This window comes from Populus trichocarpa, chromosome 8 (assembly GCF_000002775.5).
Source record: "Populus trichocarpa isolate Nisqually-1 chromosome 8, P.trichocarpa_v4.1, whole genome shotgun sequence".
Lineage (NCBI taxonomy): Eukaryota > Viridiplantae > Streptophyta > Magnoliopsida > Malpighiales > Salicaceae > Populus > Populus trichocarpa.
In genome coordinates, this window is record NC_037292.2 from 3363759 (window position 1) to 3385748 (window position 21990).

Sequence of the window (21990 nt, forward strand, 5' to 3'; positions counted from 1 at the left end):
ACGCAATTATCTTTTAATAAAAAAATATATTTAAATGGACTCTTCTAAAATGCAATTCAGAAGCCTCGAGAAAGGTAATTTATCAACCATACTAAACCATTTAAGATAAGATAAAAAGTTAATTAAAAAACGAGTTCATTTACTGCTTGAAAAAACATTGCAGGTTGGATATTGTGAAAATGAAAGACTACAGTCCTTTTCTCTGAACCGTCGCCGTCAACGTTTGCTGGCTCACCGTTTGTTGCCATTGCATCACCACCGGACAAAGCAGGTAGAGATCGTCGTTGATTGAAAACTAATATCATTATCGAGAAAGAATTAATATTGCGCTAGCTAGGAACTCTATGTCGATCAACTAGTTTGTCCTTGTTGCGTATTAAATTAAACTATGTACCACGTAGAATAATAGAATAAATGCAATTACACAGATCTTGACTGATTGATGATTGTTTTTGTATTTTAAAATATTTTTTTAAAAAAAAATAAATTGTTTTTAATTTTTTAAAATTAATGTTTTTTTTATTATATTTTCAAATGATTTTGATATAGTAATATTAAAAATAATTTTTAAAAATAAAAAATTATTTTAATAGAAACACGACAAATCTTTTTCAAAAATCTTATAGTTTCCAGGGAGATGGGTGGATACTGAATAGTTTCATTTAATGCAAGCTGATGGAATTGGAATATTTCTTCTTTATTCCAACCCAATAATTATTTCACATTATTAGTTAGAAATAGTTGTTTTTTCTTATCATTTGCACATGCTCGGAGTCCTCTTCTTTTCTTTTCCTTTCTTTGTTTCAGTAGGTACTTGTCGTGCAGGTGGTGGCATTTAAAGCAGTGTTTTAAAACCCGGACCGGCCCGACGGGTCGACCCGGGACCCGGCCGACCCGGGCCTGGGACCGGTCCAAGTGGAGGCAAAAACCCGTTTGGAAATTGGCCCGGGAAAACCCGGTCAACCCTGCGGGTCGACCCGGGACCCGGTCCACCCGGTCAAACCCGGGTGAGACCCGGTCAATTTTTTTCCTGCCGCTGCCGCTGCCTCTTCTCTTCCTTCGACCTCCGCGTCCCGGCCTATTGCACCTGCTGTCTAAGGAGCAAAACCCAAGTTGGAGGAGTTCCATTGAAATTCACACTCTTCACCTTCTTCTCACTAGCATTCACTATAACCGCAGCTCTCCTATCAGTCTTCTTCGCCATCAATGACGTCATAATCCCTTGCTCCTGTTTCCCCAATCCTTGCCCTTCCTTCCACCCCATCTTCGCCATCATCCTCTGCGCCGCAGTCATTTGTCCACCAGCACCAACTCCCAACCCTACCGTCCCTTACGTCCCAATACTAAACCCATCCCCATTCCTGGGTGGCGAAGAACTCCTCGGAACACCTCCACTCATGGCAGCACGCCTTCTCCATGCTTCCTCCCCAAAAATATTCACATCCCTGTCCCTATCCCTCTCCCTCTCCCTCTCCTCCTCCTCCTCTTGCGTCCTCCTCTCAATCTCCCTCAACCTCTCCGCTTCCATCGCCTTCCTTTTTTTCTCCCTCCTATAATCTTCATAATCATTCGGCCTGGTTGGATCATACTCCTCAACAACCACCGAATTCACCCTTACCAGTTCCGGTTGCGGAGCCACCTCATCGGGTAGCACAGTCGCCGCCGCCACGAACGGAGAAACTAAAGATTTGGAAGCAGAGATTTAGGGTTTAGGTTTGTTAGGATTTTTTAAAATAGTTAGTGATGATGTGAGCAGAAGAAATTAATGTGTTGATTAATAAAAGTGAATGTGGTGTTAATTTAGAATTTAGGTTTGTTTTTTTTTTGGTTGACCCGGGTTAACCCGGGTCAACCCATCTGACCCGTGACCCGATCACTTAACCGGGTCGGGTTTCAAAACTATGATTTAAAGACTAGATTATTCAAACCCTGAATAATTACTTAAAAAACTCAATTGTCAACTATTAAGTTTACACAGAAATATATATCCATGGTAGTTTGGTTTCATCTAACCATCCCAGTTAAAAAATGGGATTCAATAAGTAATTTTATATTATTTTATTTTTTAAAATAAAAATCATCTAAATTTGAAATTCATGCAAGCTGCAATACCGTCATTATTTAAACTTTTAATCACTTAATTATTTAAAATTCAATATTACATCAAAAAATTATTTTAAGAAATAATAATATTTAAAATTTTAATTATTTGATTATTAAAAATTTAATATTATATCAAATAATTATGTAACTCGAAAACTTAAGAGAGACTGTATCATATCTCCTGTCAAAGAATCATCTCAACCCAATAGCTTAAGCTGTTGGATGAGGTCCCAGAATATGATTTATATTATTCTCTAACACACTCCCTCGAGTGAAAGTCATTTGGGCTTGAAACTTTACAGGCCTACATTACCTTGTGCTTAATTTTTATCAAATAAATAGGATGGTGAGATTCGAACTCGTGACTGCTTGGTCATCAAGGCTCTGATACCATGTTAAAGAACCATCTGAACCCAATAATTTAAGCTATTAATTAGGTGAGATGAGATATCATGATATAATTTATATTATTCTCAAACACCTTCAATATCATAAACAGTCTTAAACTTGATGAAAATCATGCTAGAGAAAAAGTTAATACAGACAAAAATCTCATTACAACTTCTCAAAACTATCAACAATGAATGTCCAATATTAAGCTAAAATATGCTGTTCATTAAACATAAATCTTTCTGCTCAGCTAGCAATTTAAATTAGCAATGTAAACTTCATAACTCAAAATTCTTTAACACTTCTACTTTAATTCTTTATTGGTTTAGAAAGAAAAATAAATAAGATGAACTAATCATAGCTTAACAAGTAAAGCTTCACGCACAGTACCACCAAACACAAGTTACATCCCAACTGCTGGCCTTGGTTGCAACCATTTATCTTATATATTATGCCTTGTTGCATTTCTTTTCCTCTGTCAACAGGAGGCTCTTTTACTTGCTGCTTGGCCAAGTTAGCTCCAATTTCCAAGTTATTCCACTTGATTGGATTTGTTGTTGTTATTCACCTCTCCCGATCAAACCTACTGCAAAATCTTCTGTTTCTAGTTACAGAATGTCGCTACCAGGTTCTGGGTAAGATTCATTCGTCCAAGCACATCGAGCTCTCGCCTTTTTTTCATGTCTCTAAAAAATTGTCACTCACTGGTCCTTTCAATATATTAATCTTCGTGAAGATATTCATTTGCTGTTTATTTATCCATGTATTCTTGTTGCGACGGCAATTTGAATTGTTTTCTTGAGATGAGAAAAGTAGAATAAAATATATCTGGTTGCATTATTATAATAGATAATGCCCTGCAAATCATTAAATAGAGACGCTTGAAAGAACTATAAAACTTGGTAGATAACCACCAGATTTTTCTTTTTCTAAAAAAAAAAAGAAAAACTTGGTCGAACGAACACAGCAGTGTCGTCGAATACAGGCAATGGCGTGGCGATGATGCGTGCACGGTTATTCTAGAAGAGGAGGAAATCTAACACCAGAGAAGGAAATCGAAGTCACGAATCTACCGACATGTTTATTCTCGGAAAGGGAAATGATGCGATCCTAGATAGTACAGGGTCTTCTGTTCAATCTATATCTCTTCGCCCAGCATGACATGGGAGGCAGGTAAAACTTTGGCTTTTTCAAGCGGAAGACTAAGAGCGTGGAAATAACTAGACTGGTCTCTGGTCGTATGCTTTCTTATTGTTATGAGAATAAATTAAGAAAAAAATTACAATTTACTTAGTGATGGTTTGTTATTGGGCGTAGTTGTTTAAAAATTAATTTTTTATTTTAAATTAATATTTTTATATTTTTATATTATTTTTATATATTGATATCAAAAATAAATTTAAAAAAATAAAAAAATATTTTAATATATTTCTAAAAAAAATTATTTTAAAACACAACAACCACACTAAAGCTGCCAAGAAAAAAATAAAACTGTAAAACACCACCTGTACAGTTGATTGCTAAATACTGTACATGAAATTTCATGTACCGAAAAATAAATGGGTAATTGTAAAAAATATATATATAGTTTGTTATGAATTTTACTTTTATTTTATATTTTTATAAATTATATTTTATATTTTATAATTCATATATTCAATAACAGTTTACAATCTGAATAATATATTTTATTTAAATTTTTTTATTTGATTCAGGATATAAAATATAATTTATATATATATATATATATATATATATATATATATATTAGAGAATTTTTGTAAGTATTCAAAATATAAATAAAGCAAGTATCGATATCGATCATTTCTTTATTTGTTCGGTAACCTAATAATTTTCACTTGGATTTTATTTAACCATTATGCATTATTGGGATAGTTTTTAAATTTGATTTAGCAGTCAACTCATCCCAAGATCCAGGTTATTGGGTTTTGATCTGCTTATCGAGTCTTTTAAATTGACACTTAATTTTTATATTTTTTTATAAAATAAAATAATATTATTTTTATTAAAAAAATAATTAATAAATTACAACCAGATTTTTAATACGTCTTATCAAGTTAATCGAAATTCCTTTAGATTGGACGAGATTTTAAATGTATGATAGCAGGGTGAGATTCACCACCTATTTTTTTCATTTCCTATTTTTGGATCGTGTTGTCGTAAAATCTGCGTTAACATGCAACCGCATAAAATCAAGGCTGTAATGTTCCGCGAATATTCGCTGAGGCAAGCCTTGAATTGAGTGTACCAAGAACAAGTTCTAAAACTGTTCCTGAGATGTTGGCTTGATAATTAGCAATAAGAGTTCCATTTTCCCTTATTATTAATTTAAATTATTTTGTACCCAATGGCACTTGTTTGTCGTGGGATTTTAAATTTATCTACAGAATTTTCAAAAAATCTTTAAATTAAATTAAATTAAATTCAAAAGTTTTAATAAAATTTTATACTCGTAATCCTTTTAAGTGTTAAAAAATAAATTTTAATATTTAAAAATACTATAAAAAATAAGTTAGAAATCAATTCATTTGATTTTCAATTTCAAAGTGAAGAAATTTAATGTTAAGATTGTCTTCTACAAAATACCTATCTAACCTCATTTTTTAAGATTTTTATAAAAATAAAATGAAAGTAATGATGGTAATATATATAAAAAAAATAATTGGATTTTTTTTCAAATATATAAACTCAATTTATTTATCAATTGAATTTAAATTAAATATTATAATTTAATTTAATTATAATAGAAAAATGATTCTAAACATGTAGATTTAATCACAATTAAATTTAAATTAAATATTTTAATTTAATTTAAAAATATATTTTTATATTTTTAGATAATTTTAATATATCGATATTAAAAATAATTTTTTAAACATTAAAAAAATATTATTTTTAAGTAAAACTTATTTTAAAAAATAATTTTATAACAAAGGTGAAAAACTTTAATTGCAGTAAATATACCGACCACAGTTTTTTATTACAGGAGATCGACACCAGATGAGGACCAATAAAAATAAAGGAGTGCCTATATAAAACTCTAATAACCACCCACATATCCACGCCCTTTTCTTTTCCTTATCCCGAAAAATGAAAGCCACGTGGCAAAACCCATATTGGCTTGAAAAATTCATGGAGAGAGAAAGAGGGTTTACGTGGGTGACCTCCTATTACCCGTACATTAACTTGCTGATCCGGTTTTGTGGTAAAAAACTTACAAGATGATAGATATAAGGGAGGTTTAAGCTACTGTTCTTTGGTGGTCTTTTGCTTTGCCATTTTTAAGAGAGAGAAAAACACAGAGAAAGAATCTCGAGAGAGGGATTTGAATCCAACACCTGGTCTTCTTGGGAGACATTGATTTCTTGGTTTCCTTGAATTCTCTGGGTTCGTGAAATTCTACAGTGAATCTTCGTCCTGTGTTTTCATTCTTTTTCGTTTAATCTGTACATAATTGTAGAGGTTTTTTAACACAGGAGATCAGTCTTTGTTTATAACACAAGGTGAGTGAGAATTCAATTCTCCTGGAATTTGATTTCCTTTGAATTCTCTTCGTTTTCTTGTGAATTGTGTCCGAGACAGTTGAATTTGATTATTCGGTGAAAATTTCAAGATGTTTTGGTTTTGATGAGATTTTTGGAGATCGGGATCTGATTGTGGAAGTTGGTTTTGGTTCGGTAAGGTGGAATTGGGTTTTTCCGGGAATTGGTATTTTGCAAATTCAAGATCACGGTGGTGGTGGGTTTTGTTGTCGAAGGAATTTAGATATAAATCTATTTTTTTAACAAATAAAAGCTACTGTGGTTTTTATTAGATTTTTAAGGGTTTTAAGTACGAAGAATTTGGAAATATTTGGATATATTTTGAGGATTTGGGTTTAATGGAAATTGAAATCCAGTTTTGATCTGGAATTAGGACCGCAGATTATAAGTCCTAAAACCAAATTTCATGTAAATGGTTGCTGTCTCTGTTTTAATTTTATATTCTCGTGATTGATCGCTGCATGGGGGTTTTGGGATCTCACAGTTAAAATGATTCCAGTGGAGAAGGTTTTTTTTCCTTCTAAAATCAGATTGATGCTAAACCTCTCGAATTTTTTCTTTTTAATGAGATCACTGTTGATCTCCCGCGAGAAAGAAAGAAAGAAAAAACTCAGAACAATTCGGTAAAAGGGATAGAGTATAGATACATGTCCTGCCTATGAGCATTTCTTTTATTTTTTATTTCTTTGAATATATTTGTTTATTTTCTGCTTTGGGTGGCCACTGGTGGGGTGGGATAGTTATGACAATTATTGCTGTAACCATTTTAAGATAGAAGACCATTTATTTTGATGGGGTGTGAGTGTGTTGTGTTTCTGTGATTAATCAAAACTATAATGTGGACTGCAATTTTATTTTACTATGATGTCAGAGTATTATAATTACAAAATTCTGCTTAGTGACAGGATCATGTTTTTTTAATCTGTACAATGGCGTTTCTCATCTAGTTATTTCTTCTTTTTTCCTGGAATTTTTTGACAGATAAGCGGATCTGAGCAATGATGCTCGTTTGATGAATTCTAATTGCCGTGTATGCTTAAGATATGGTGGTGAAGAAGAGACAATATTATGGTTTCAATGGCTTCCATATGCCCCCAGTTCCCAGGGCTCCGAGATCAGCTAGAGTATGTATCTAATTTCAAGGTTTGCCTTGCCTTTGCCATGCGTGTTGATTGTTGACCACTCTCTTAACCCTTTGTCTCTTGGTTATTGTTCCAGCAGAGGGGTTTGAGTTTGAATAAAAAGAAAGTTGAGGATAGTCAATTATGCGCATTTGATTTACTCGCATCCTTAGCGGGCAAGCTATTGCAGGAGAGTGAAAGTTCTGCTTCTAGCAATGCATCCGAAGCAAATGATCAACCTATAATTGGTGGTGGTGGTGTGAAATGTGAGCAAGCTGAAGAAAGACCATTGAAAGCAGAATGCCTTGATCATGGAAGTTGTGGAGAAAGTGCTTTTGTCACCGGGTTTACCTCGCCAAACAGTGATCAAAAGTGCCTTCTAAATGCTTTTCCACATGCTGAGAGCTGTTCCATTTTGGAGCGCTCTTCAATGATCTCAAATTCTAATTCCTCAGAGAAAGTTGGTGCTGATTTGAAGACTGTGATTTGCAAAAGCAAGAGCGTGTGTGAAAATTTCACTGGTAAAGTTGAGGGCTCTTTTGATTCTAGGGTGTCTTGTGATGGATATGTAGACAATGGGTTTAGGAGACAACAAGGTGGTGATGGGCTAGATACTGGAGGTTTGACTGCTGAGAATGCTTGCAGTTTGAAGGATCCGATGGAAATGTGTATGAAATTTCCCGCATTGATTAAACCAGACAATGATGTCGAATTGCCATCACGCAGGGAACCAGTTCCTAATGCTTCTATTCCAAGGCGTAGGAATGATACTAAATTAGGTGTTAGAGATGACGACCTAAACTTTTCTAGGTGTAAAAAGTTGTTAACTAAGCCAAAGGCTTTTAGGCCTCCACAACGAATTGGAGACCGAAGAATAAGGAAGTTGCTGACTTCCAAATACTGGAAAGTAGCTCCAAAATTGAAGGAATGTGAACTTTCCAAACCTGGTAAGCAGCACTTCTGGTAGCTTATTTATTTCATGCTGTGTATTCTTCTTTTGATTATATCTATTTGTATGCCTGGATGAAAATAAATGTATTCTGATAGTGGATCTTTTCATTCAGCATTTTTTGAAGGGGGAATGAAGCCTCACTATCGCAAGAGGAAATTATGTTATAGTCGTGAAAGGTATCAACATGACACTTTTTATAAGAGGAAGTGCACTGACCGTAGTGTAGTTATGACTTCTGATGGAGGGTTCAGCAGTGAAAGTGTTTGCAATTCACCTGATAAGAGCTTGACTGGAGACAAGAATGGCACAGCCGTAATGCTTCATGGAGGTCCTTTTCTATGTTATTAATAATTTTGCCCATGTATTGTCTTGAGTTTCCTGGTTTCTTCTGCGCTGGAGTTTCCTAAATAGTTGTAGTTATCGAATGCAGCAAATGGGGTATCGTCTTCGGTTATAGGTCATCAATCACCCTTTCACTCCAAGGATTCTCATGGTACTATAGCTGGTTTATAATTGATATACAATGAACTATTGTTCTTTTTTCCTGGCATCCAGAGGTTTTTACATGTGTTTCATGCTTTTGTGCAGTGAAGTTAAGCATTAAGTCCTTCAGAGTTCCAGAGCTTTTCATTGAGATCCCAGAAACTGCAACTGTTGGTTCACTGAAGGTATAATCGTTGCACGGTCTTCCCTCTTGTTATGTTAAACATACCAAGGATAATCTTTAGATGTGTTTTCTTTTTATATTTCTGCTAGTGTTTACTAATATGTGTGTGTGTGTGTGTGTGTGTGATGTACATCTAGAATGTTTTCAGAACCGCTGCTCTCTTCATGCTTTAGTTCATATTTTCTCTTGCCATACATTACTATTCTTTCCTTCAATTGCATTTCAATGAGAATCATTCGTCCGTAAACCTGCTGTAAATAGGTTATTTTTGGGCATCAGAAATTTTAAAACAAGTTTGCTAGGCTAGAAGTACTATGAATTTCTTACTGAGTCCCTGATATTTGATTTTATTCCTGTTTGACTATTTATAGAGAACTGTGCTGGAGGCTGTGAGTGCTGTACTTGGAAGTGGTTTACGAGTTGGGGTGCTTCTTCATGGAATGAAGGTTAGGGATGACAATAGAACCCTATTGCAGACTGGTATGACTTCTAAAGAGAATCTTGATACCCTGGGTTTCTCATTGGAGCCTATTCCTGTGCAAGCTCCTCCACCCTTATGCACAGAAGATCCTGCACTATTACCATGTGACACATCTCAACTTATATCAAGGTAATTGAAATCTTTTTTTTATTTTGATTTTTTGTTGAATGGGAAATCGAAGCCGAGTGACCATTCCGAGGTATTGGAATTTATGCAGTGCTTGTTTGTCTTTCAAAATACAATTTATTTTTGTTCTGCTATTTACTTTTTGTAAAGCAAATAATAAACTAAGGTGTCACTATCTAGGCCTGCTACACTACTTGATTTTTATTTTTATTTTTTGCTTTATTTTCAGTTCTCCGACCACTCCTATTATAGATTCAGGAATTTCTGATGCCTTACCTGATCCTCCTCCATCGACTAATTTGGACACTAACACTGAAAGTAATCATGAATCAGTTTCCTCTCATTCTGACATGGTAACTGATGATACACTGTCGGATTCTAGAGCTCTGGTTGCAGTTCCACCAATTAATGCTGAGGCTCTTGCAATGGTGCCTTTAAACCCGAAATCTAAGCGATCTGAACTTGTACAGCGTCGAACCAGGAGACCATTCTCTGTGTCAGAAGTAGAAGCACTTGTGCATGCAGTTGAGGAAGTTGGAACTGGAAGGTATGCTATTCTGTTTGCTGCACCTCTGATCAATGTTTAATCTGCTAGGTTTCTGAAGCTCAACAATATTCTCATTTGCAGGTGGCGAGATGTTAAATTGCGTTCTTTTGAAGATGCAGACCATCGCACATATGTGGATTTGAAGGTAAGGGTTTTGTTTAATTTTCATATAAAATGATATCATCATCTGTTCTGGAGGCAAGCTGTACGGCCCCTGCTAGTTCTCCTTTTCGAGACTCCGCTCCAGTGGGACTGTAGGATGGTTATTCAGGCTGTACAGCCCCTCTCCCACTTAGTTCCTATAGGTAGTAGACCCACCCTGATCAATCCCAAGGACTAAAAAACAATGCCTCTGATGAGGTTTTGAGGTTGCTCATGAGCTTTGTTTCATCGACAAAGGTTTGCAATGGTGGTATCACAGCTTTTTGTTTGTAGCTTATCGTGCTTGGTTTGTGCAGGATAAATGGAAGACATTGGTTCACACAGCTCGGATTGCCCCTCAGCAAAGAAGGGGCGAGCCTGTTCCCCAGGAGCTCTTGGACAGAGTCTTGGCTGCTCATGCTTACTGGTCTCAACATCAAGCTAAGCAACATAGCAAGAATCAGGCTGCTATATTAAAGATCACTGTCGCTCATGCTGTTAGAAATGGAGTTGAAGATAACCACTCAATATGATGTACAAAGAAAGAGATGTTGACACGGACAGGAAACAGGAGATGTACAGAGTATTCAAATTTATTTAGTATTTTTCATGCTCAGGTTGATTCGTTGCCCACCTTCCCAAACTCCGTGAGGCTGGCATTTGTAAATGATTTGATGGAATAAGGAACCTGCTCTAACAGAATCTACAGTGTTTTTTTTTCTTTTTACATTCATTGATTTATTTGCTGTAAAACTTTTTTTTTTTAATCAAGTTTGATAGAACAGAGAAGTCAAAGAAATTAGTTGTCTTTTGTTGCTCTCTTGTGATGGCTGCTCCCTATCTTCTGTAGATGGTCCTCTGTGAGTTTTCTTGGTCTTCCTTTTCTCCTTCCTTTTTTTGATTGGTATCATGCATGACCGGGAACTATTGCCGAGTCAATCTTGACGTGATACAATTAATTTTTTCTGGAGTACGATTTCTTATTTATTAACTTGTCAATTTATTACATTCTCCAACAAAAGCAACTAATCTAAACTTTTTCATTGCAGCACGCGGTTTCGAATTTTCAGGACTGGTGCAAAGCCATCGGTTCCAATTAATCTGAACCTGAAAATCCCCAAAACATAATGATTCCACTCTGAATATCATGTTAGGTTCCCTCGAGCTAGAATCTGATAGGTTTTGAAGAAATATTTTCTTCTACATGTAGCAGGTGTAAGTGATGTATTTTAGAACGTGCTGGGGAGGGATTTAATCATAAATGCAAAACTGGCATGAAAATACCATGACTGTTACAAAAGAAATAATATATTGCATGACAGTTCCACACAATCACAGTATAGGCACGGCAAGGAATTTGAAGTTGAACTTCCAACAGATCGAGTTTCTTTCAGCTTCAAAGCCAAGTTTAGGTTAATCCAGACAGTGAAGGCATTTATGACCTACTTTGTGTCCCTGCACACGCTACCTCCATGTGAAGGTGAACAACTTTCCTGCACCAAGAATGAATCGAAGGCTTTGCTTAAAAAAGATGGCCTAACGCCAACTGTTAGGTTTCGTGTGATCAAAGTCTTCCGATAACTAATTAAAATGTTTAGGGCAAAGCAACGCCCCCCTACGGAAATGTAATGAAAACAACCGTTTCAAGGGCACAAGCACGTCACATGCCGCAGCTTAAGAGTCCGATCTGGCTGTTTGTAATTTTATTTTTTTATCTGCCACCGCGCCAATTTATATTTGTATATTGGTTTATGTTTTCTTTTAGTTTAGCTTTGTTATTAATTTATTGTGAATAACTGAATATGTCCAATTTTAAGGATAACAGCGGTCTGGGAAAGGAATCTGGATCTGGATCGAGTGAATAATATCAGTGGTCTTGGCATGTACCTCGCGGAGCTATTTAAAATTTAATCTTGATAATGGCTTATTGCCTAAAGATCTGCTTAAAATATTTCATTCAGAAATCTCCCTCTCTCTTCCTTTAATGTCATCGTTTTGATTGATTGGATACTCTATGCTTCACATATTTTCCTCATATATTTTAGGCGAAAGGTCATCGAACAGTAGGATAGTAGACTTCCATTTTATATTTTACCCGAGACTTGTCCCGAGTCAGAACCTCGGTGCCACCGAAGAAGATGAGAGAGGTGAAGAGTGTGTTTGGTATTGCGGTAGCTGTTGTGGTTTGAAAAAAATTGTTTTATAAAAAGTACTTTTAGTTGAGGTTGGTTTGAAAAAATAGATGTTTGGTTAAAACTGTAGTTGAAATTGAGGTTGAACAAAAAGTAGTTTAATGTGTTTGGTTAAGAATGCTTTTGAAATTTAGGTTATAAAATAATTTTAAAAAATATATATTAATATTGATGATTTTTAATTTAAATATTTTAGATTTAACTACTGCTATTACATCATGAAATAAATAATAATTTATATAAAATATTTTTTATTATTCTATTAAACCATCTACAATTCCATAACGTACGAAATTCATTCGACAAGGACTACAATTTTCATGGTTTATTGAGCGTGCAACAACATCGGGTAAAATATTATCAGGAATAAAATTGAAATTACGATCAAATTCTGTAAATACTACGTCATTATGCGATATCCTTCTAATTTATGTAGTGTCATTGAATAATATTAAACACTAGTTTTTTGAATAAAACACAATTAAAAATAAAAAAATATATTTTTTTTACATTTAGGTTTGTACCAACCTGACCCGGCCGAAACAGTGCTACTCCGTTCTCCAGACAGTGGAAAAGCTCCAGGAATTCATCTTTTACATGCTCTCTAATGTTTGGGGAAGACAAGCTACAACATATAGAATTTGCAATATACAGAGACAAAAGATGAATAGTTGAGCCGGCTTTTTTCTCTTAGCACAGTGGATCTTGAAAAATGAGGTTAGCTGCTGTCGAAAAGCATAATTTTTCAGCTTCTTATCAGCCACAGGTGCAGCCACAATTACTGTGGGTCCCACCAAAATAAAATCTATTTTTTTGCATAACCAAACACATAGAAACTGTGGTTTATTTGAACCTCCGGTACAGCCGCATTACCAAACGGCATCAAAATCAGACCCCCCTCACTGTTTTTTGTTATTTTTTGTCACTGGGCCAGAAGGCCATTACTGGCAAAATCTTTCTGCATTTCCAGGCCTGTAATTTGAGAATCCTGAGCTAGTTTGTCTCGGAAAGGAATAATAAACAAGCCCACTGCGATTCTGTTGTCTCTGTAAGGAGCCTTGCGCTGCAATAGCAGAGCCCATTCTTTCAATCTCTCTCCATTTTGGATTCGAAAAATATTGGGAGGCGTAAGTGGGTAAGCATAAATCGAATCAAATCTGAGATCGCCGTCCAAAAAATTATTTTATTTCTTAGTACAATATATTTTAGCCATATAAACTCCAGACACAAGAGGAGGTTTCACGGGGATGGGATGGTAAGCGACGGGATGCGGGGAGTAGGAAGGATTTGAATTTGGTTTGGTGTATGATATATAAATTTTCATTTTTTATTTTGTTTGATTATAGAGTACATGATAGAATAAAATATAAAAATATATAATCATACTTTTGTGTGTGTTATGCTTTAATATGGATTTTTGATGCTTTTGTTTTCTAATTTTCACATGTTTTATATGTTTTCTTACCTGTCTTAATGTTTTTTTACTTACCCTATTATTCTTTTTAACGAGAAGAATTATAAAAAAAATCATAATAAATATATAATTTATTTTCATTGAATAATCTTTCTCAATATTGATTTAATAATATGATAATATATGTATACAAAGTAAAAGGTTACAAAAAAATCGGTGTATTAATTCTTGAAATTATTCAAAATTAAAAATTAAAAAAAATATAAAATTTATTTTATTGTTCTTGTAAGATAAATAAAACTTAAATTTTCTAAACACATGCGTAGTTATAACACTATGACAGTGTTTGGGAATGCAGTGTAAATCGCGTTACTTTAAAATTTAAATTTATTTTATATAAAATAAAAAAATTATATTTTGAATTATTTTGATGTGTTAATGTTAAAAATAATTTTTTAAAAATAAAAAATATTTTTTTTTAATATATTTTTAAATAAAAAAAACATTACTTTTATCATAATTTTAAATACACCCGTGAGGTTATCCGATATAATTGAAAAGTCTCACTCAGATGATTAATTGATTTGCATGTTATTGAAAAGTCTCCCTGTTTTTCTTTTATTTTTTCCTGTCATCGTCATCTACTTAGTTTAAATGTTTTGTCCAAACCTTTTCATGTATAAACGTTCAGGTATACCTCGATTTAGCCCTTAGCATAAAACCTAATCATGAACAGCATCTCAAACAAACAATTCTATCCATTACATCCCTAATATTTTAGATATCTCAATTGGGTCCTTCTCTCCATTTTTGATAAATTTGATGCCAGATTTTATTGTGCGAAAAACGTCATATCACTGACAAGTGTGCATACCGGATGGAAAATATTAATAAAATCTGAAAAAAAGGATCCAATTAAAAAAGATTTGAAACATCTGGGAGTTAGTTAATAAAATTTATTACTCTATGAATCAATTGAAAATGGATATACAAGTTAGGGACTAATCTAGGGCTCTCCAAATATTTATATAGGACTTTTTAGCTCTCATGGTGTTTCTATAGGATAGCAATAGCATCGCTCGTAAATATTTGGATCAATATACAATTTTTTTTTTTTGTTTTACAGTTGAAAATGAAAATTAGGTTTCATTTGGTCATCAAGAATCATAATGAAAATTAAAGAATCCGAGCGGCATCTTGATTCCAGTACTGAGTTTGGAATAATAAAAAAATCTAAATAAAGTCTAAAATTTTGAATATTTTGTTTTTTAGATTAAAAAAATAATAATAATTTTATCAAGATAACAAAAATAATTGAGGTGATTGTCATGATGGTAATGATAAAAAAATATAATAATAAAAAAAGGAATATATGATATTAATAACAATAACAATAGTATATTTTAATGTCACCACCATGAGGGATGGTGGTGGAAAAAAGTGGTGATGGTCCAAGAAAAATGGTGAGAGTGGTGGAGAACAATGACAGCAATAGTGAAAAATAAAAAGTTATCACTATCAATGGTGATGACAATATTAGTAGGTGATAATGATAAAAATAATTAATATATAAAATTTTATCATTTTAATATATTTTTTAATAAAAGATACTTTTAACTATGAACACAACTACAATCCCGAACAGCTGATGGGTCCTACCTCCCCGTGCAACGTCCTTTTTCTGATCTAGTGCCAACTAATACAGCACGGGGATATTAAAATAATATAAAAATAAAAATTACAATACCGAACAATGATGTCGAAGTCGAACTTTATGATTCATAATTTTTATTAAGATAATATTATTTTGTTTTTTTCTCTTCTGTTTTTTTCTCCTCTTGAAGTTGACAAAACTAAATTGGTGATAGAGTAGGCCAGGCACGAGAATAACTTTCAAGTGTGTGCACAACGCACATGCAGGAATATGTACTCGTCAAAAAGCAGTCTGGTAAGTTGACAAATCTAGACCAAGGACAGGATGGGCAGCTCAAATTCGAATATGCTCGAATTTGTGCTGCCATTCCTTATTTATTTCATGCTTTTGATGTAGGTGAAAACATCTTCTACATGTTTTCTTATGTAAAAACAAGTAAATGGGTTGAAAGAAAAAATAACTGCTTTTCACAAGCATATATGGGCACCTACATGTCGACCGAGGCAATATTTTTTTTATTTGTTATTGTTACCTTATTTTTTTATTATATTACTAAATTAATCAAGATTTTACCCGGTTATAAAATTTCTTTTACTTTTTTATAAATATAATTGTCTCTTAAATTATTTTTTATGTTAAGAGATTTTTTGATCTGAACCACAACATTACACGGATCACTAATTTATTTTATTTACTAATTCATATCAAGTTATTGTATTTTTAAATAACAACCTGTTTTTTTATGAAGCACACTTTTAAAGAATTTTGATAACTATCTTGTAGTAGCGCTAGAAAATAACAAATTTTAGTAAATATATCATACTTTAAAGGTGTCACAATGAAAAAATGTATTATTTAATTAAAAATATTTTAAATAGTATTATTTTGTCAAAATTTGTAGATTACCGTGACAATTTCTTTTTAAAAAATTAAAGTTAGGAATCGGAGTGGAAAAACTTAACTTTGTAGCTTGCCATTGTTTTTGTTTTCGATTGTCAATTTTGTCTTTGTATTTTTTAATTTGTGTGAGTTAATATTAGAGTTTCGGATGACTTGACATTTAGGAAGTCCAATCAATCAATCAAAAAAAGAGAGCGTTTGTTTCGAGTCCCACTTATACTAGAAGGAATGGGTGACATGACGAGGCAGAGCGAGGTGAAGTTTTTATTTTTAAAAAAGAAAAAAAAACAGAAAGATAAAATGGTAATGATTTTGATATATTAATATTAAAATCTAGAAAAATTCTAAATTTTTGTTTTTTTAATTAAAATATTTTTTAAAATATTATATGCCACATTATTAAATACACAATAAATTTATATATATGGCTTACCATATCTTTTAACTTTTTATTATTAATTCTTTTTTTTGTTTTTGAATTTTTAGAATCACAATTTTTTAATGATAAAACAAGAAAGTAGTTGTAAGAAATATCAGGGAAAAGAAGAAAAAAAAACAAGACAAGCACATCGTGGACGAGTCACCCTGAGCGCGTCGAAGAATAAAATGAAGAGGCTCTAATTAGCCGGCTTACAATGTTCCAGAAACAATCACCTTGAATCCTCACCATCGCTACCCCTTCTCACTTCCTGCCCTCTCTCTCAAAAAATACGCTCCTAATTCTTTTATTCCTGCAAGGCTGGAACTTTTTTCAGGTACTTTCCTCTTTTTGTTCATTAATTATTTTTCTACAAGAAGAATTTAGAAACCGTGTAAAGTGATTTCAAAGCGCTTTCATTTCGAGGATCATGAAAGCATCCTTTTGTATTCACTGTTTTGTTCTTTTGTAGAACAGCTCTGATAATTTCTATGCTTTCATCATCTTTTTTTCTGTTTTCTTGTTTGTCTACTTTATTCAGTCACCATATATAGCGCAAAGATTATTCTTTTTTTTTTTTCCTTTTTTTCCCCGCTCTTATGTGTATACTTCTGGTGTTAGTAGAAAACAAAAATCTGGACTTTGATACATGGTGAGAGCTATTACTTAGTGGAAAGCTATTTCTTGGAGAAACTACGAGTATGAACTGAAGCTGTATAATTTGGCCTTGTGGGTACTTGGTATTATCATAACTGCAGGCCGAAACATCAAGGTTTTGGAGTGTGTTGTAAGTTGTGAAATTTCTGAGGTATTGATGATCATGGATCAGTCCTTAAGAGGTTTATATGGTTCTGTAAATGGATTGAAACTAAGCAATGAAACCCAATCTGCTTCATCGGTTCAGGATCTTGTTAATGCGTTCAAGTTGGATAACAACTGTGTCAACCAAAACTATGTAAATAGTACTCGTGTTCCGCCTGATTCAACACTAAGTAACTCAGTTCTGTCCGCAAGCATGAGTCAAGAGGGAGATTCTCATGAAGATTTTGATTTCAGTGATGTGGTTCTGAAATATATTAGCAAGATGCTAATGGAAGAGGAAATGGAAGAGAAGACATGTATGTTTCAAGAATCTTCAGCGGCACTCCTAGCTGCGGAGAAATCGTTGTATGAGCTTATTGGGGAGAAGCATCCTTCTGCACCTGATGATCCTGTACAATTTTTAGATCAAAATCATGAAAGGCCAGATGAAAATCATGATTTGAATTGTAGTAATTGTACAAGCAGTACAAGCAGCAGCAGTGGCAGTAGCTTGTTGGATCATGGGTCGACTTGTGATCTTGGCGAGTACAAGTCCTCGAGACATGCTTCTCAGTCATCCTATAGTCCAGGGAACAGCAGTGTTACTGTAGATGGATTTGTCGACTCTCCAGTTGGTCCTAATATGGTTGCTGAGATATTTGGGGAGAGTGAGTCTGTTATGCAGTTTAAGAAAGGGTTTGAGGAGGCCAGTAAGTTCATTCCAAATGGCAATCTGCTTATTGATTTGGAGAGTAAGGGCTTGTTTCTAAAAGACCTGAAGGAAGATGTCAAGGATGTGTTAGCTACGGCAGGGGAGAAGCGTGAGAATGATAATTACGCAGATGGTTCGAGGGGGAAGAAGAATCCTCATCCTGAGGAGTCGGCTTTAGAGGGAGGTAGGAGTAACAAGCAGTCTGCAGTTTACTCTGAATCAACTGCGAGTCCAGCGGATTTTGACATGGTATTGCTCAATTGTGGAAAAGATGACTCTGCCCTCCAAGCAGCCTTGCATAACGGGGAAAGCAAGAGTGTACAGCAGAATGGACAAGCCAGAGGATCGAGTGGTGGAAAAGCTCGAGGTAAGAGGCAGGGAGGTAAGAGGGATGTGGTGGATTTGAGAACTCTCTTGACCCTTTGTGCACAAGCTGTTGCAGCAGATGACCGGAGGAGTGCAAATGACCTGCTGAAGCAAATCAGACAGAATGCTCCATCGACAGGGGATGCCATGCAGAGACTAGCCAATATTTTTGCTGATGGTCTCGAAGCACGCTTGGCTGGCTCGGGAACCCAGATTTACAGAGCACTTATTTCCAAGCCAACATCAGCTGCTGATGTTTTGAAAGCTTACCACATGTTTCTTGCCGCTTGTCCGTTTAGGAAGCTGTCTAATTTCTTCTCAAATAAAACAATTATGAATATAGCTGAAAATGCATCAAGGGTTCACATTGTTGATTTTGGCATCATGTACGGTTTCCAATGGCCCTGCCTTATTCAGCGCCTCTCATCCAGACCTGGAGGACCTCCCCATCTGCGGATTACTGGGATTGATCTCCCAAATCCAGGTTTCCGACCAGCAGAAAGGGTTGAGGAGACAGGACGCCGCTTAGCAAATTATGCGAACACTTTCAAAGTTCCATTCAAGTTCAATGCTATAGCACAGAAGTGGGAAACCATTAAAATTGAGGATCTCAAGATTGATAGAAATGAGGTGCTTGTCGTGAATTCTGGGTATAGATTAAGAAACTTGCTTGATGAGACTGTGGTGGTGGAGAGTCCTAGAAATATCGTTCTCAATTTGATCAGGAATATGAATCCTGATGTTTTCATACAAGGGGTAGTTAATGGAGCCTACAATGCTCCATTCTTTATCACACGCTTCCGAGAGGCCCTGTTCCACTTCTCCACTTTGTTTGATGTTCTGGAGGCTAATGTGTCTCGTGAGGTTCCAGAGAGGATGCTTATTGAGAGAGAGATTTTTGGGTGGGAGGCAATGAATGTAATTGCATGCGAGGGTGCAGAGAGGATAGAGAGGCCAGAGACATACAAGCAGTGGCAGATGCGGGTCCTAAGGGCTGGGTTTAGGCAGCTCCCTTTGAATCGGGAGATTTTTACGACAGCGAAGGAGAGGGTGGAAGCTCTCTACCACAAGGATTTTGTAATTGATGAAGATAGCCAGTGGTTGCTCCAAGGGTGGAAGGGCCGGATTGTTTATGCACTCTCTTCTTGGAAGCCTGATTGTTAAATGCGTTTTGAGTTTTATTTGTGGATCGGAAGGGTGACAGGATTCTCCATGTGGCTGACATGGTGCCCTTGTGCTATATCAACTTTGTTGTAGATTTCTGCTCAGAATTTAAGGTACTGACATTTTCCCATTAAAAATAAGTCTCATTTTTCTTTTCATCACCTTGCCATTTGTTTACTCTGGAATGGAAGTGAACTTGAAAAGAAATTGATGATGTTATTATGTATTTGCTGAGCAGGGATAGTGGGAGTAGAGTTTTGGCTGCTGCTCACCACAATTCTATTAGATGCCCGTTGTTCAAGTAGCAGTAATATTCATCAATTTATAAGAAAAAATTCAACTAATGTGTTGCTTGACGCCTGATATTTCTCATGTCACCAGTCAGAATGGTCTATATCTTGGTGAATATGCACAAAAAGGGCTTAAGAAAAAGAAAGCCACCCCCGACTCTAGTTCAGTGTTGTAGTTAAACAAAAGATATCTGTAGCAGCGATGATGTTTAAAGTTAATGCTGGTGGGTTGTAGAATTATGATGATTCTTAGGAATCTCTGCAGTCAAAGAAGATAATGCATGCGCATTTTTGCCCAGGTTCTTCGTTTCTTGTGCAAGCAGCAATCTTGGTTCTGGAGTCAGAAGTGGTCCCTGTGCATACTGTCCACTTAAATGTGTCATTTTAGCTCTAAATTTATTAATGAAATTGCCGCCAAGAATACTCTTGTTCTTGGTTTTTGTTGTTTAAGATGTGTGTGCAACAGTTTCACCGATCATTTCTTGCCGGAAATGCATGCTGATTCCTCCGACCAGATCCGTACTAGCTTAGTTTAGCAAAAGGCTTGTGAAATGATGGCCCCTACTAACTCACGCCTTCCCATTTCACAGATATTTGAGCATATGTTCTGTAAAGTGTTCTGCAATACAGAATCAGCACCAAAGTTAAAAAAGTGTTTTCATGGTCGTCTATTGCTTGGTAGTTCCCTGTTTAGTTGAATCAGTACACATCTATCAGTTGACTCAATCATTTGTTACCTTGAACTGTTGCCTATTTGCATTCAAGGTGTTCCATTTTTCAAGGTATTCATAGTTTTTTGTGCATTCATGATGTGGAATGGTGCAAGGTTGAAGTAAAGCACACCCTATTGTCTATTGCAATTCACAAGTGAAAACCACCTGATATTGCCAGGGAAGTTTTCATGAGTTTGATGCAGTGTAGGAAATGAGGATGATTGAAGAGAGATCCCAATTGAAAAACAAAAGCAAAGGAGTTAACCACCGCTCAATGGATGAAAGGTCGGTCTACTGTTAACATGAATTTCTTGATCTGATTTTCCTAATACTTGCGCGGAGAAGTTTTACTTTGGGAAGGTATGATTAGTAATTTAAGGAAGTCCCGCCTTCATACGACATGCTAACAAGGACCTTGCAGCGAACCCGTCGTTATCGCACCATCCATCCATTTCATGTTAATGTATTATAGACTTGATAAAGGGAATAATAGCAAGTATTTGCTAAGTTCTGTGTTTACTTGATGACATGCACTACGGCATGACGAGATGCAGTGACCTATGATCTACATGATAAGACAGACACTGTGATTTAGACAATTGTTCATGGTGCTAAATCCATGATAAGACATCTTGACATGAATAGAATAATGATTATTAAATTTCTGATTTCTGCTGCCAAGGAAAGAGTTTGGTGGTTTGATTTCCTTTTCAAGTCCATGAATTACCATTGCCAAGCATCGTTGTTAATCTCTCAGGTCACCTACTCTTCTTCTTGACCTCTTCTCAGTAATGCTACGCCCATATATTTATATACCAGCAAAAAACTGCTGTGCTGCAGCTGTTATCTTACTCGATGTCATGCATTACGAACATGCAAAATATGATATATAATCTTAAAACATACGATAAGTCAAATGCTAAAACCTAGCAGAATATCTAGTATATCTTGGTGGAAAACTCAATATTGGGTGTGGAAAGGTAGGAAGGGGATAATTCCCAAACACTTGCTAGTCGCTATTCAGGGTATCAACGTTATGATGCCATAAAAGGTGATTTCATGTAAGAATTCGGCAAAAAAAAATACAATGCTATCTTATTTTTTAAAATATTTTTTACTTGAAAATATATTAAAATAATATTTTTTTTATTTTTTAAAAATTATTTTTAACATTAATACACTAAAACGAGTTGAAAACACCAAGAAATATTAATTTAAAATAAAAAATAAAATAAAATTATTTTTAAAAAAAAACTTTAAAAGATAAAAACAAAA

At 34.8% G+C, this 21990-nt stretch overlaps 3 protein-coding genes across 8 annotated transcripts; 2 read left to right on the forward strand and 1 right to left on the reverse strand.

Annotated features, from left to right (window-relative positions):
* Window positions 1–978: 978 nt before the first annotated feature.
* On the reverse strand, window positions 979–3175 carry LOC18101398 (DNA-damage-repair/toleration protein DRT111, chloroplastic). Its single transcript, XM_052455097.1, has 3 exons — window positions 3106–3175; window positions 1390–1680; window positions 979–1329 (listed from the first exon to the last, which is right to left on the reverse strand). Exons 1-3 carry the CDS (start codon window positions 3173–3175, stop codon window positions 1079–1081), a joined length of 612 nt encoding a protein of 203 aa, XP_052311057.1. The 3' UTR covers window positions 979–1078.
* Window positions 3176–5740: 2565 nt separating this feature from the next.
* LOC7467553 (telomere repeat-binding protein 3) lies at window positions 5741–10890 on the forward strand. Of its 4 annotated transcripts, none has more exons than XM_024607231.2 (10): window positions 5741–6017; window positions 7038–7180; window positions 7275–8124; window positions 8242–8457; window positions 8560–8622; window positions 8718–8797; window positions 9168–9406; window positions 9786–9950; window positions 10032–10095; window positions 10409–10890. In XM_024607231.2, exons 2-10 carry the CDS (start codon window positions 7100–7102, stop codon window positions 10622–10624), a joined length of 1974 nt encoding a protein of 657 aa, XP_024462999.2. In that variant the 5' UTR covers window positions 5741–6017; window positions 7038–7099; the 3' UTR covers window positions 10625–10890. The 4 variants fall into 4 exon arrangements, with proteins under 4 accessions (XP_024462999.2, XP_024462997.2, XP_024462998.2 ...); XM_024607229.2 differs by having other exon boundaries at window positions 5744–6017; window positions 9633–9950; XM_024607230.2 differs by having other exon boundaries at window positions 5744–5901; window positions 9633–9950.
* A 5926-nt stretch (window positions 10891–16816) lies between these two features.
* Window positions 16817–20452, forward strand: LOC7467554 (scarecrow-like protein 9). Of its 3 annotated transcripts, none has more exons than XR_002983383.2 (3): window positions 16817–17006; window positions 17291–19825; window positions 19951–20452. XR_002983383.2 is itself a non-coding variant. In XM_024607303.2 (2 exons), exon 2 carries the CDS (start codon window positions 17484–17486, stop codon window positions 19710–19712), a length of 2229 nt encoding a protein of 742 aa, XP_024463071.1. In that variant the 5' UTR covers window positions 16817–17006; window positions 17294–17483; the 3' UTR covers window positions 19713–20452. The 3 variants fall into 3 exon arrangements, 1 of the variants encoding a protein (XP_024463071.1); XR_002983382.2 differs by having other exon boundaries at window positions 17294–19825; XM_024607303.2 differs by having other exon boundaries at window positions 17294–20452.
* The last annotated feature ends 1538 nt before the right edge of the window (window positions 20453–21990 follow it).